The sequence below is a fragment of the Schistocerca americana genome, chromosome X (genome assembly GCF_021461395.2).
Source record: "Schistocerca americana isolate TAMUIC-IGC-003095 chromosome X, iqSchAmer2.1, whole genome shotgun sequence".
Lineage (NCBI taxonomy): Eukaryota > Metazoa > Arthropoda > Insecta > Orthoptera > Acrididae > Schistocerca > Schistocerca americana.
In genome coordinates this window covers 817435270-817448086 of record NC_060130.1, presented here as the reverse complement: position 1 = coordinate 817448086, position 12817 = coordinate 817435270, and the positions used below count along the sequence as shown (strand labels likewise).

General features: G+C 37.0%; 1 protein-coding gene across 3 annotated transcripts in view; it reads left to right on the top strand.

The window, feature by feature from the left end:
* Positions 1-4016, top strand: part of LOC124555204 (mitochondrial glutamate carrier 1-like) — a 179063-nt gene extending 175047 nt beyond the window's left edge. For all 3 annotated transcript variants that reach the window (XM_047129049.1, XM_047129051.1, XM_047129050.1), the window contains exon 9: positions 1829-4016. In XM_047129049.1, coding sequence (XP_046985005.1) covers positions 1829-1970 — 142 coding nt within the window. In that variant the 3' untranslated portion in view covers positions 1971-4016. The remainder of the gene's footprint in view (positions 1-1828) is intronic.
* The last annotated feature ends 8801 nt before the right edge of the window (positions 4017-12817 follow it).

Sequence of the window (12817 nt, the reverse complement as noted above, 5' to 3'; positions counted from 1 at the left end):
TAATTTTGCTTGTTGCAGTAACAGCTGTGATGCTGTGCTACTGCCCAACACCTAGTTAATTGTCCTCAGCTACATTGTTTTATATTAAATAGTAGAAAAGTTTGTGGAAATGTTTCTAGGTTTTCTGTAATTTCTGACCTGTATTTTTATTGATGAAATTTTGGTTGACGTTTTACTCCTGGCTACCGCCTTGGAACCGAATTTCCTTCACCCGGACCAACACTCAAGTCTAATTTTGAAATATTTTCATCAGCTTGTGATTTACGCAGCATACACATCAAGTTACAACAATCAAAAGAATTAACACTTTTGAGTGACATAATGATTTTTTTATTTTCTCTCGCAATGTATTCTTTTTACGATTGTTATTGCTGGTGTAAATAGTGTGCGCTGAGTAAATAAGATGTTTCTGTAATCAGTTTGGTTTAGTTTTGTTGTTTGCATGTTTGATTGATCATGTTTGATTGATCATGTTCAACAACTCCCATTAACGATGAAAATACTGCTACCTGATGACTGTTAATATAATTAGCTATTTGCTTTAACCTTAATCTGCACTAGAGTTCAATAAATTTAACACAATTCTTCACAGATATTTGTAAGTTCATCTGTGTAGTAGTAGTAGTAGTAGTAGTAGCATTTCCAAAGCAGAAATAAATTCAGTTTGTTTTTAAAACTGCTCTCAATGAGAGGGAATGTGGTAAATTATTTTTTTAATAGCTTCATGGTTTGCTCCTCTCTGTGAAGTAAGATTAAGCTGTGGATAGTGAGGCAATCTTTGTTTCTAGATGAATGCTATTATTATTTTCAAATTGTGACTGGGAATACATAGCGAACTTCATAACAGAATAAATGTGTCGTGAAACTTTTTTTATTAGCAGGTTGTTTATTCACATGTGCATTGTTTGTTGCTTCCGTGAGGAAGGTTGTGGAGCTTAATTTCATTTGCCTCTCTGTTTTTATTTATCTCTTTGTTAACAATATTCTTGCTTATTAGTTCGTTTTATATGAACAAGGGTTTGAATTTGAGCTTCAGTTAGATGGCTGTCAATGTCAAGACAGGTGAATTTGGAGAAGTATCAGGAAGCAGTGATTTATAATTTGTCATTTACACCTTCATGTGCATGTCTGCAGTATATTTAGGTACACAAGATAGAGCAGTAGTCCAGGAAACTAAGAATTAATGCAAAAATATAAAGAAATCTCTCAGCAAAGCATTTTTAATGTAGGAAACAAACGCAATTTTTATATGGTGTATATTCGTTGGAGTGGGTTGATTAATTCTGGTGCCTAGGTGTGTGACAAGCTCTCTTCAAGCATAAAGCGAAATTGAAAACGTTTCTTACCAGCAACTCCTACATATTATCTGGATTGTTTACTTTGAAATGCTGAAAATTGTTATTTCTACTTGGTATGCAGCTAACAGACCTTTATCATTGCAAATATAGATGACTCTCATGTTTTGATAAAGACAGTGTAGTCCTGTAAATGTTAAGGAGACTAATAGCAGCTGTTGAAACAGTGCACTAGAAAAGGTTAAAGTATGCCCTGAAAATTGTTCTCTTATTACTCAAAGTTCTTCACACAGCTTACGTTGAATTAAAGCGGAATGGGTTACCTGTACTGTATAACAGTATTATGTGTAGTTGGAAAAAAATTTCTTTTTTGAAAACTTGGACACTCAGAATACCAAATTTGTTGAGCTCAAGTGAGATTATGTATTTGTTTCTGCAAAGAGCATGTATTACGTAATGTGTTTTGCCAAACTTATCACTGCAAATCCATCCTGTATATGAACAGCATATTTACACCATGATTTCTTTTCCAGAAAAATACTCAAGAATGAAGGTCCTCTTGCATTTTTCAAAGGTGGTGCTTGCAGAATGATTGTCATTGCACCACTGTTTGGAATAGCACAAATGGTGTATTACCTGGGAGTTGCAGAATACATAATGGGCATCAAACGATAAGACAATATTCTTATTCCCAACTGAAATGACAATAATAGAATAACTTTTATGTAATATGTGTATTGACGACCCTGCTTTACATGGAAACACTGCCATTTCTATTTACATACAGTACTTGATCTTATTCACCACTGCAAATGTTTATTTGTTTCACAATAAAATAACTTTCATGTGATTTCCAGAATTGCTTTTGCTAAATGTTTCAAACAGTGAATGCTTTAATGTTTTAAGGAAGTGTTGGAGCAGAATATGTTGTGTGAATACTTGCGAGCATAGGTAAATGAGTCAATATCTCTAAGTAAATACTTATTAAATATTTTTAAATCGCAATCTCCAGCAGTGCCTATCGGCCTGTTCCACAATATTCTATATTTTGATTGGTTCTATATGTAGGAGAAGAGAACAATAGAAGTCAAATGAAAAGAGCAAGTGAGAAGAGAAAGCAGGAACAATTCAGCAAAAAGGCAGGAATGGTTTGAAGAGTTGCTATTTCCTTCATACTTCCATTAGATAGATTTTTGGGTATAGCTCAAAGCCACTATTATGAAAGACAATAAGTATACACTTCAGTGTTTAATTGTAATAGGAAGAAATCAAAAACTTGTACTAATAGACAAAGACAAATGTTGGCAGTGTGTGTTCCATGTAGCAGGGTGAATCCATTCAGTGTGTTCCTTAGTATTGTTATGAAATAATCTTAATGTTTGTGTAATGCATGTATGTATGATGATGAAAATGATTGTCAAAAGTAATGTGGAGGAAAAAAAAGAGGAGGTTCTAAGCCTGTATGTCTGTACAGTTATTTTCCTTGTCCCCTGCAAGAAACAGGTGTGTAGCAAATGTCAGTTTCTTTGAAGTGGGAAGAACATCCTAATCGCTGCTTGCTCTCTGAATGGCATAAAATGGCTGTGTGTAATGTCTAACAATTAACATTAACCCTCCACCAGTCCCACCATTGTACCTGGCATATTTTAACTGCCCATTGTTTCCAGTCAGCTTTGTGGAATATTGGCATCAGCTGTTTGTTGCACCAACACTTTTCTTGCTGCCTGCTGCTCACCACTCCTTTGTTGCAAGTTTTTTTCTGTCCATAACCATTTATCGGCTGGCTGTTGTATGGACTGCAATGCACAACCAGTGGAGGGTTAATAGATGTTTTTCCATTTATTGTTGTTGTTGTTGTTGTTGTTGTTTATGGTAGTGATGATGATGATGATATGGTGTTTGAACAGTTTCGTCCAAAAAGGCAGTATGCACTGAGTAGTAATAACTTAGCAGTCGATCTTCGATGCTCAGGTAACAGAACTGCAACGGAAATTGCTTTATTGGTATTACATTTCCTGCGTGGCATTGTCTCAAATGCAAGTTTGCAAATTCAGATCCATATGGCCCGGTGTCTTAGGAGTGCCAGGCAGCCCATTTACACTGTGTCATGTTATAATCTGAGCATGTACATGTACTTTGGAACATATGGGTCAATCTTATGCAAACAAAATTATGTCAGCTTCTTAGAGTTCACAGTTCCACTGCTCAAGACCTCTAGCAGTAGGAACAATACTGATAAAACTAACTGATAAACATTCAAATTAACATCAGATGGCTAATGCAGTGTGCTTTTATTATTTATTTTTATAGTTACTGTTATTATTTATTACTACATAATGACACTTCATAATATGAGGTTATGATAAGCATCTGCTTGCTTAATGCTAAACCCATCTTAACCTTGTCAATTTTGTATATGGAGAATGGCTGTGTCTATTATAGAGTGCTTGTTATGTTTGTGTGGTTTTGTAAAGTCTGTAAGATATGAACATGTTAACCAATAAACTGATTTCTGTCTGTATAACTTACATTTAAGGAGGAGATTTAATGACAGCTCTGTTTCATAAACAGTTTTTTTTTTTTTTTTTTTTCATTTATGTACTATGAGATACATTTATCAAGTTGAGGATCATATCAGGATCCTGTGTGTATGTATGTTCTTTACAGTGTTAATAAAATAATTTAAATGTGGTAATAATAAAAATAATAACTGTTACAGAAGGCAGTGTTTTTGTTCCTTCATTTAGTTAATTATATTCACAGGCTTCTCACATTCCAAAATGCCAAGTTATATGTACAGTCTGTGAAGCAACAGTAAAATGTTTATTTTCTTTACAGTTAGTCTTGGGTGACACGTACACCACTAATATATGCTTTAAGCACAAATTCCATAGATTACCAGTATTTATTTTATAGATGTAAAGTGCAGTTTTCTTATGAATGAAATCGTGTTGTGTGCAGTTCCAATACAGTTACTGTAGAGTTAAATCGAATTATTTAAGTAATTATTTCACAGATCAAACAGATGGTAGTGTGAAGTCAATCAAAAAAGTTACAGAATGATGTAAAAGCTGTTAAGGTACTTTATTATTACTATTTATTAAAATACAGATTTCTAAGCAAAAAGGATAGTTTTTTCTGCACTTTATGGGCTAAGCAGAAAGGTCATACTTTGTAGATAAGCACTTTAACTGTGCTTTGTTTTATGCTTATTTTGCAAGAAAATGTTTTTGCTTACTTATTTTATCGTTTTTAATCCAAACAGCATATTTTACCAAAAACTGTGATTTTAAAGGTGTATGTATCACTCGTAGCCACCATTTATCGATCAGTGCTTCTCTTATTTATTGGATTATAAAAATTAACTTCAGTAGAAATGCGTAAGAGATCAATGCTAAGGTATAGCCGTGGTGTTGTGGTAATGAACTGCAAGGAGAAAAACTTGGTGTAATTGGGCTGATGAGTCATCATTTCATCAGTCAGTTATTGCATTGGGATGATGTCGTTGGCATTAATGGTGAATCACCTATTTCCAAGCTGCAGTGTGTTGTGAAATGCCCATTAGTTAAAGTGTGCATAATTGGGCACTGTTGCAATTAGGTAATTTCACCCACAAAAACCTCTGTCGGCGTTCTTACACATATGTATAAATGAGTTTGGAAGAAATATTTTCAGTGAAGATGGCACTGTCTTATTTTCTTTGGTGTGTGAAAATAGTGATTCTTTGAAGAAAAATGACATTTTGCAACACATTAATACCACATGGCATAGAGAGAGGTCTAAGAATAAATCAAAGTTAAACTAGCAACTGATTAAACTAATGTTGGTGAACAACCAAGTTTTAGTCACAGACTTGCCAAAGACTTGTGCATAGCATTAGTGAATTCTGACACTGAATAAATATACAGGTCGTGTATTTTTAGAAAAATACACAAACAAGTACCAAATGAATCCACCTTGTGCAAAACCTATATGATACAGTGTTTTCAAGAAGTAATTTGTAATCTTCAACATACGGTCTGGTCTGGAGCTGTCATTCGTTGTACTTGGGTGATTTAAGTGAAAAGATTTCCAATAAGATTACGGACAGTGGGAATCGACAGACTCGGGATGTCTCGTGCATATAGCTCCAACTACCATTCCACTTGGGGGACTGATGACCTTCGCTGTTTAGTCCCCCTTAAATATCCCAACAACAACCACCACCACCACCACCACCACCACCACCACCACCATTCCACTTTCAGGTTCGGAAATCATTAAGGAATTCAATATTCTGAGAGCCACAGTGTCAAAAGTGTGCTGAGAATACCAAACTTCAGGCATTGCCTTAGTTACCAACATTACAGTGGTAGATGGCCTTCACTTACAGGATGAGAGCAGCGACATTTGGGTAGAATTGTCAGTGCACAAGATAACTGCAGAAATCAATGTGGGATGTACGACAAACATATCCATTAGAAATGTGTGAGGAAATCTGGCGTTAATGGGCTATGACAGCAGAAAATTGACACAAGTGCCTATGCTAACTCAGTGTATGTAATCTTAAGTGTTCTTGTCATTAATATGGACCTTCGTACGGTCAAGGGTAATTTGTCCTTGTCCCTGAGCTAATAAGTCGTTGATAGGCTCCAAGAGACAAGTCTTCATATTATTTTGCAATACAGGCAAGCTGTTGGGATGAGGCAATGCAGGAGGTCTTCGGGTAGGTAAAGTAGAAAAGACTCGATACTAGCATTATATCCAGATGTTTGGTGGGTATGATTGTCACAGGTGGAATTGTTAAACTGGAGTCTGCTATCATCCAAAGTAATCCGATAAGTCTGAGACATAAATGCATCGTGATAGCAGTGGGTTGTGGGATAGAACACAGTGGAGACTGTGTCTTTGTAGTGTAGTCTGTGCGTACACAGACGTGTCACGCAGGCACTACCTGCCCGCATCCCACACAATCTCTACCCCGCACGTTCCATTATTGTTTGATTTAGACATCATGCAAGAGTGTGGTGTTATTGCTGAAAGATAAAATAAACATTATTGATCTATTAGAAAGAGGAGAAACTGGTCGTAAGTTTGCCGAGAAGTATGGTGTTGGTACTTCTACGATAAGCGATATTGAGAACACCGATGCCATTTTTGAAAGTACACCTGTATACTTGATAGTGATGATGGGAGTAAATATTGAAAAGTAATGAAGAAACCGAAAAATGAACTTTTGGAAGAAACTTCATATTGTTCGTTTTTACAAAAACAATCAACTGGGCAACCAATATCTTGTCCCTCGCCCTGTGAAAAGGCATTAGAGTTAAACACTAGAATAGATGGTGCCGAATTGTTTGTAGCAAGTAATTGATGGTTATGGAGATTTAAATCTCGTCATGGCATTCGAAAATTGGGAACACGAGGTGAAAAAATGTCAGCTGATGTAGATGCAGCAAATTGTGTTAGAGATAGTCTTAAAAAATAATTGGATGAAAGTGACTATGAGTTGCACTTTGTTTACAATTCTGAAGCAACCAGATGAAATTGGAAATCATTACTATCAAAATTTTCAGCATCTTGTCGAGTGTGTTCATCTTCATCGTATAAAACTAGTAAAGATGGAGTAACAGTACTAGTCTGTGCAAATGCTACTGGGACCCATAAAATGCTTTTTTTATCCCCTCACCGGTACCCCTAAAAGCTCCAGATGCTTCAAAATATTTGGGTTTCCTTATTTCATAAAAATGGAAAAAGCACATGGAAAAACACTGAAGTATTCATTGATTGGTATGACAACACTTTTATCCCCGAAGTAAAAAAAAAAAGAGAAAAAAAAGAAATTGGTAAAAAAAGGAGAAGTCCTACTTTTATTGAATAATGCGCCAACGTATCCTTCAGCTGAAATGTTAGAGGGATACAACAGAATGCTTACAGTAAAATTTTTGCCTCGTAATGACTTCTGTGCTACAACCGATGGATCAACATGTTACTGAAACATTAAAACCACTTTATAGATAACAACTTTCATGTAGAATATCATCTGCTGATGAAGATGATGTAGAAGTCATTTTTCACTCAAATCAATTTAAAGGAGTGTTATTAGATTGTTGTAGATGCATGGGACTTGATTAAAAGCAAGGCATTGAACAAAACTTGGCACAGAAAAGTAAAACTGATGTGGATGATTCTGTTTTGCAAGATATAAATGAGCTAATGACAATCGTACAAATATTCCAGGAATGTGATGCCGATGATTTGAAAGAGTGGCTCACTTGTGACAGTAATGAGGAAGGTTTTCAGATCATGACGTATGATGAAATTGTTGAAACCGTATTGCAGGCGAACATTAAGCAGAAAATGAAAGATGATGAATCACAAGATATCTTGGATGCAGAAAATGATGCAGGACCATCTCATTCGGAAGCATTTCAAGCCCTGGTAACATCTTCCAAATGGTTCGAAAAACAGAAAGTGATGGCTTGAGTTGTCTAGAATTAAAATGAATTAGTCATGTCGCAGCAATGAAGAGAATAAACTTGTTTGACAATTACCAAATATTTTAAACAAAATCAAACCACAGTGACTGTCCTATATGACTCTTGTTAGAGTGGCCAGCACGAAAGAGTGTCTTCAAGATCATGGCCGCTGCCTGCTGCCAGCAGGGGCTGCGGGCTGTGATTTGCCAGCCTCTCGGTTTTGTTGCCGTGTAGGTACTGTTACCGGTGCGGTAGGTCAGAGCAGCTGAAATCTCAGTGATACCATGCTATATCGAGTGTTCACATCTGATCTCGGTGTCTTACTGTCCTTAGAAAGGTGCTTTGACGTGTGTTAGGTGGTGAATAACAATGCACGAGAAATGCCTACTTGTAGTACTCCTCCGGTCGGTGTGCGTAAAGGCGGAAAGACGTTCGTAAACAATCAAAAATTGTCATATCGAATATACTTTTTTACTGATCTGGCCACAATGAAGAAGCAAGGAATAACTTAAATTTTGCGTAAATTCAGAGACTTACTCCTAAAGCGTGTGGTGTCTCCAAGTCTACTGTAGACTGTAATTAGCAAATCTGTGTCATTGGCAGAATCTCCAGACATGAATGAGTGTAAAGTTTCTCCAAGAAAGGGATACGAATGTGAATGGAAATCAACTGACTTTGACGATTTTAACAAAGAGCTCGTAAGTAGAACTGTGCTTGGATATTACGACAGAGGAGGGTATCCAACAGCTAATAAATACAGGCTGACTTTGAAAAAATTAATTACTCGAGCTCAGAGACCTCTGTTCTTAGTCTTCTCTGGTCCCTTGGTTTCTGATTCAAGAAGTGTAATAACGGATGGAAATTCTTAATGGAACGCAGAAACATTGCAGCAGTAAGAGCGAAGTTTTTGTACAGTGCATTTCTTGCATGCTGCAGACACCAGGCCTGTAGTGTACATGGATGAAACTTGGGTTTCACAGAACCACGCCAATAAGTAATATGGCAAGACTCTAAAGGAAACAGTGGTTTGAAAGTGCCTACTAGTAGAGGCGGCCAATTATTCATTGCCTGCACTGGTACATTAATATACCACAGGCCAAACTTGTTTTTCATGGTGGGAAAAGTTCTTGCCAATCCGATTACCATTCAGAAACGAATGGAGAAGTTTTTAAGAATTGGTTTATTCGATTGTTGTATGTGCTGGAAGAAAGGTCAATTATTGTGATTGATAACGCCAGCTACCACTCCATTCAGATAGAAAAGCTGCCACGTTCAAATTGGTACAAGGCAAATATTATGGAGTGCTTAAAGGGAAAGAATGTTTCATTTTCAGTCAATGAAATGAAGGCTGAACTCCTGTGTAAGGAAGAAATCGTAGGTGCCGAAAAGGCTTAATAATTAGATCAACTGGCAAACAAAATGAGACACAAAGTGGTACGTCTACCACACTCACTGCCAGTATAATCCCATTGAATTGATATGGGCTTTCAAACTTGCTGATGTCGAGAAGCTAAAACACGAAGCTCTTGACAATATTACTCGGCAGGACTGGGAGAGGTGTGTAAACCATGTAGGAGCACTGCAAGAAATTGATTTCTTGAACCAGGGTTTAAGAGACACAATAGTGGAATCTGTGATGATACACCTGGCTGAAACAAGCGACAGTGAATCTTGAAGACATGGAGCCAGAAAATCCTTCAGTTTAGGTAAATGCTGTCTATGTAAAAAGCTGACTTGATTGAAATGTTTGTCTATTCATTTCACTTATAGAGGACATACAAAATAACTACAATTACTTTTGCATAGCATATAGTGGTGTTTTGAGTAATGGATGCAATGAAGAAGGATATGTATTAGCAACCAGTAAAATATTTTTGGGAAGTAGGGAATATTCTCAGTCATATTAAAGCAAGCCATCTGAACAAAACACTTGGCAACAGCCTACAACAAATCGCATGCTGCTGCGCACGGAATATCGCGGAAGTAATTTCCCTCTGTACGGGGTACGATACAATAATGATGTCTGGAATGTTACCAAAAATAATTTTGTAGTTTTCTTAACAACTTTCTCGCGGGAAGTTTCTTCGCAGTCCTACAGAACAAAAATTCATCAGAGACTATATTTTTTGCTAGTCAGCACTGTTTTACACTTCTTATAATATTTTACTTTTTGTCTAGAATACTTTTATGTTTCCGGAAAAAGACTCGGCATATGCATCTGTAAACTTTGAGGATTTTTTTTTTAGTCCAAGTATATTAGTGATTCTTTTACTACCACATGTTGAGGTAAAATAATTATTTTCCTCCAAAATGTCTTGTAACATTAGTTTTCATTTTTTCCTAGCAGCTAGTGAGAATTTTCTTTTTGAAAGTACTCCATTGATTTTCTAGATGAAAAATAGAGTTGGCCCCCCCCCTTTTTTTTACGAACATTTGAAATTACACTTTAAAAAAAACTGGCAATGCTATAAGATGGTGAGATGACCTTGAAGCCCCATTCTCGTGCCGGCCGCTATAGCTATTTCATTATTAAGCTTGCAGTATTTCAGTAATGTTAAGAAAATACATGTTCATGTATGAAAACGTTTCTATTATGTATTAAACCTAGGAAGGCAACCAACCGTATGTCAACGTACCTAAAGGATAGCCTGTGACAACATAGGTTATCTTTCTAGAGTCAATAATACAAAAGTAGCTTTCCTTCACTCGTGCAGTTATCCAGATTTTCGATTATCTGAATTACTAACAATAATAATTAGTCCAGATAAATGAGTCTCTGCTGTATAGTAAACTGTTACTGACAGGGACGAACCAGAGTTCGTGTATTATGACAACAGTACAGGGGCAAGGAGATACTTTAGTGTTCCCTCTAAAAATAGTGAAATTTAAGTTACTTACTCCAATGCTAAGGCATAGTGTAGGACACATGTAATAACTGGTGTAAATGTAAAATGAAAACGTATTAAGTGGCACAGCTGAGTGATCTTGGCAGTCTTTACTAACAATTAAAATGTCCTTGGTTTTCCAGATGACATACTTCTGGGCCACTGCCTATGCGACTGGGAAAGGGTGAAGATGATAAAATACTAACTCACAGTTTGCACAAGAGACAGGCAAAGAGATCTGCATATGTAGCATAAGGGACTGTGACAATTGTACCCCAGCAGCTGTGTTGTTGTATGACAGTGTTGATTTCCTTATGGGGTACAGCATCAGCATAGGAGGCAATGAATGAAAGGAAATGGTTGTAAAAAGGTTTCACATGGTAATAGGTTGGGGCTGAGCCTCTGTAATCCCAGCTGAATGGTTGAATGTTGTAACTGGGTCACATGCATATTGTATAGCAGAAATTGTAACACTTTTGATTACCTCCAGGATAGCAGTCATGTTCAATAATTCCCTGTATATGGTGACTATTTTGTGTTGGATCTATTTTCTAAGTTTTTCATATTGTTGTACCAGCTCAGTAGCTACGCTCTGTATTTGTCTGGTAGTGGCCTGAATGTTACCTTCAATATGCAAATGTTGTACATGATGCATACAAGCATCTCACGATTTTGAGGGCTTTACTCCAATGATCACTTTCAGCTTAGTCGGGGGTACTGAATAGTATCTTTAGCATGGCTCCGCATGTGTTGAACCAGGCTTGCTTGATACAATGGAACAGTAAGGCATCCAAAATACTTCAGAGATGGTTTTAGGTGGTGACAAGCACCTGATTGATGTGCCAAAGAGTACGAAGCATTCTGCTTTGGCCAGACCTCCTTAGAAGAGGTTCACATGCTATTAAATGATTGGTAATCCACTGAAATACGACTTCGTCTTGATTTAGTCTTCTTTCATTGTAGTTAAGCTTATGCCAGCTAATGTGATGATGCAGTGGGGAGCGTACAACGATTTGTCCAATCATTCGAACATTATACCTGATTATAAGGGGTGGCCCTGAAAGGGTGTAGGATTTTTAACACCAATAAGTAGAGCAAACAGAATACAGCATCTAATTTCAAGTAATGAGGATGGTTGGTGAGGGTACAACTACTCAGAATACCTCAGCAAATAGGATTATCATCAGTCTGCAGTGTCTCAGTAGCGGTGCTAGGTGGCACAAGGTAGTAACACAACTGTTTCAATGTGACAAACAAATCTTTCTCTGTCTTAAATTCGAGAATTAAGAGAACAAAGTAAATGTTTATTCTACGCAAGAAAGTTGGTAGTAGATGAAAGGTTGGTAGTCAGCTGCGCACTGTTGTGTGATTAGTAGGAATGGTGGTGTTAGCAGTATGCTGGTGTGGCATGCAAAGTATTTGATCAGTGACTGAATGTTTGCAGGTAGAACTACAGTTGTAGTACAATGGTGGAAAACTTGAGTCAGCTCAAAATAGTAGTAGAGGAGGCAGGAGGCATTGTGTCTCGAATACGTACAAATCATATGAGTCAGCACTCAAGTAGGTACAGGTGTAGCATGATGTCTAAATCTTTTCTTCTTATGACCAGAGTGATGGGTCTTCAATATCGTCTGGAAATTGGTTGATGCTGATAACCACGAATACTAACACAAATTGGCGGACTTACATTAGAGTTCGAAATGGTGGTGTAGCTTTGTTCAAGCTTAGAATTGAATAAAGGTACTGTCATACCTGTGGAAAATGTTAGAAACTAGTGGACCCAACAGCAAATAAACATGAATATCATAGAAGAATCCCCATAGATAATCTTACAGAGGGGAAACTCATAAACTTCGCAATGAAAAAGGCTATCGGCAACGTAAACACACGTGTATCTGTGAATGTAATATAAGTGTAAGTGTTAACATGTGTAATTGTGTAAAGTTAGATGTAAAGGTCAGACTGCTAATACCATAAATATCTGAAGTTCAGTACCTTGCCTCTTGTGGAAGCAGGTTTAGTTGGTGAAGCTTTGAGTAAATTACCTTGTGTGCAAGCAGACGACAGTTGTGGGATGATGTTGGTCAAAGCTTCCAAAAACGCCTCACACCATCAGGTGTCTTGCGGAGTATGGATGATGTAGATGTAGATCAGTAGAGGAATTGGGTCACAACATATC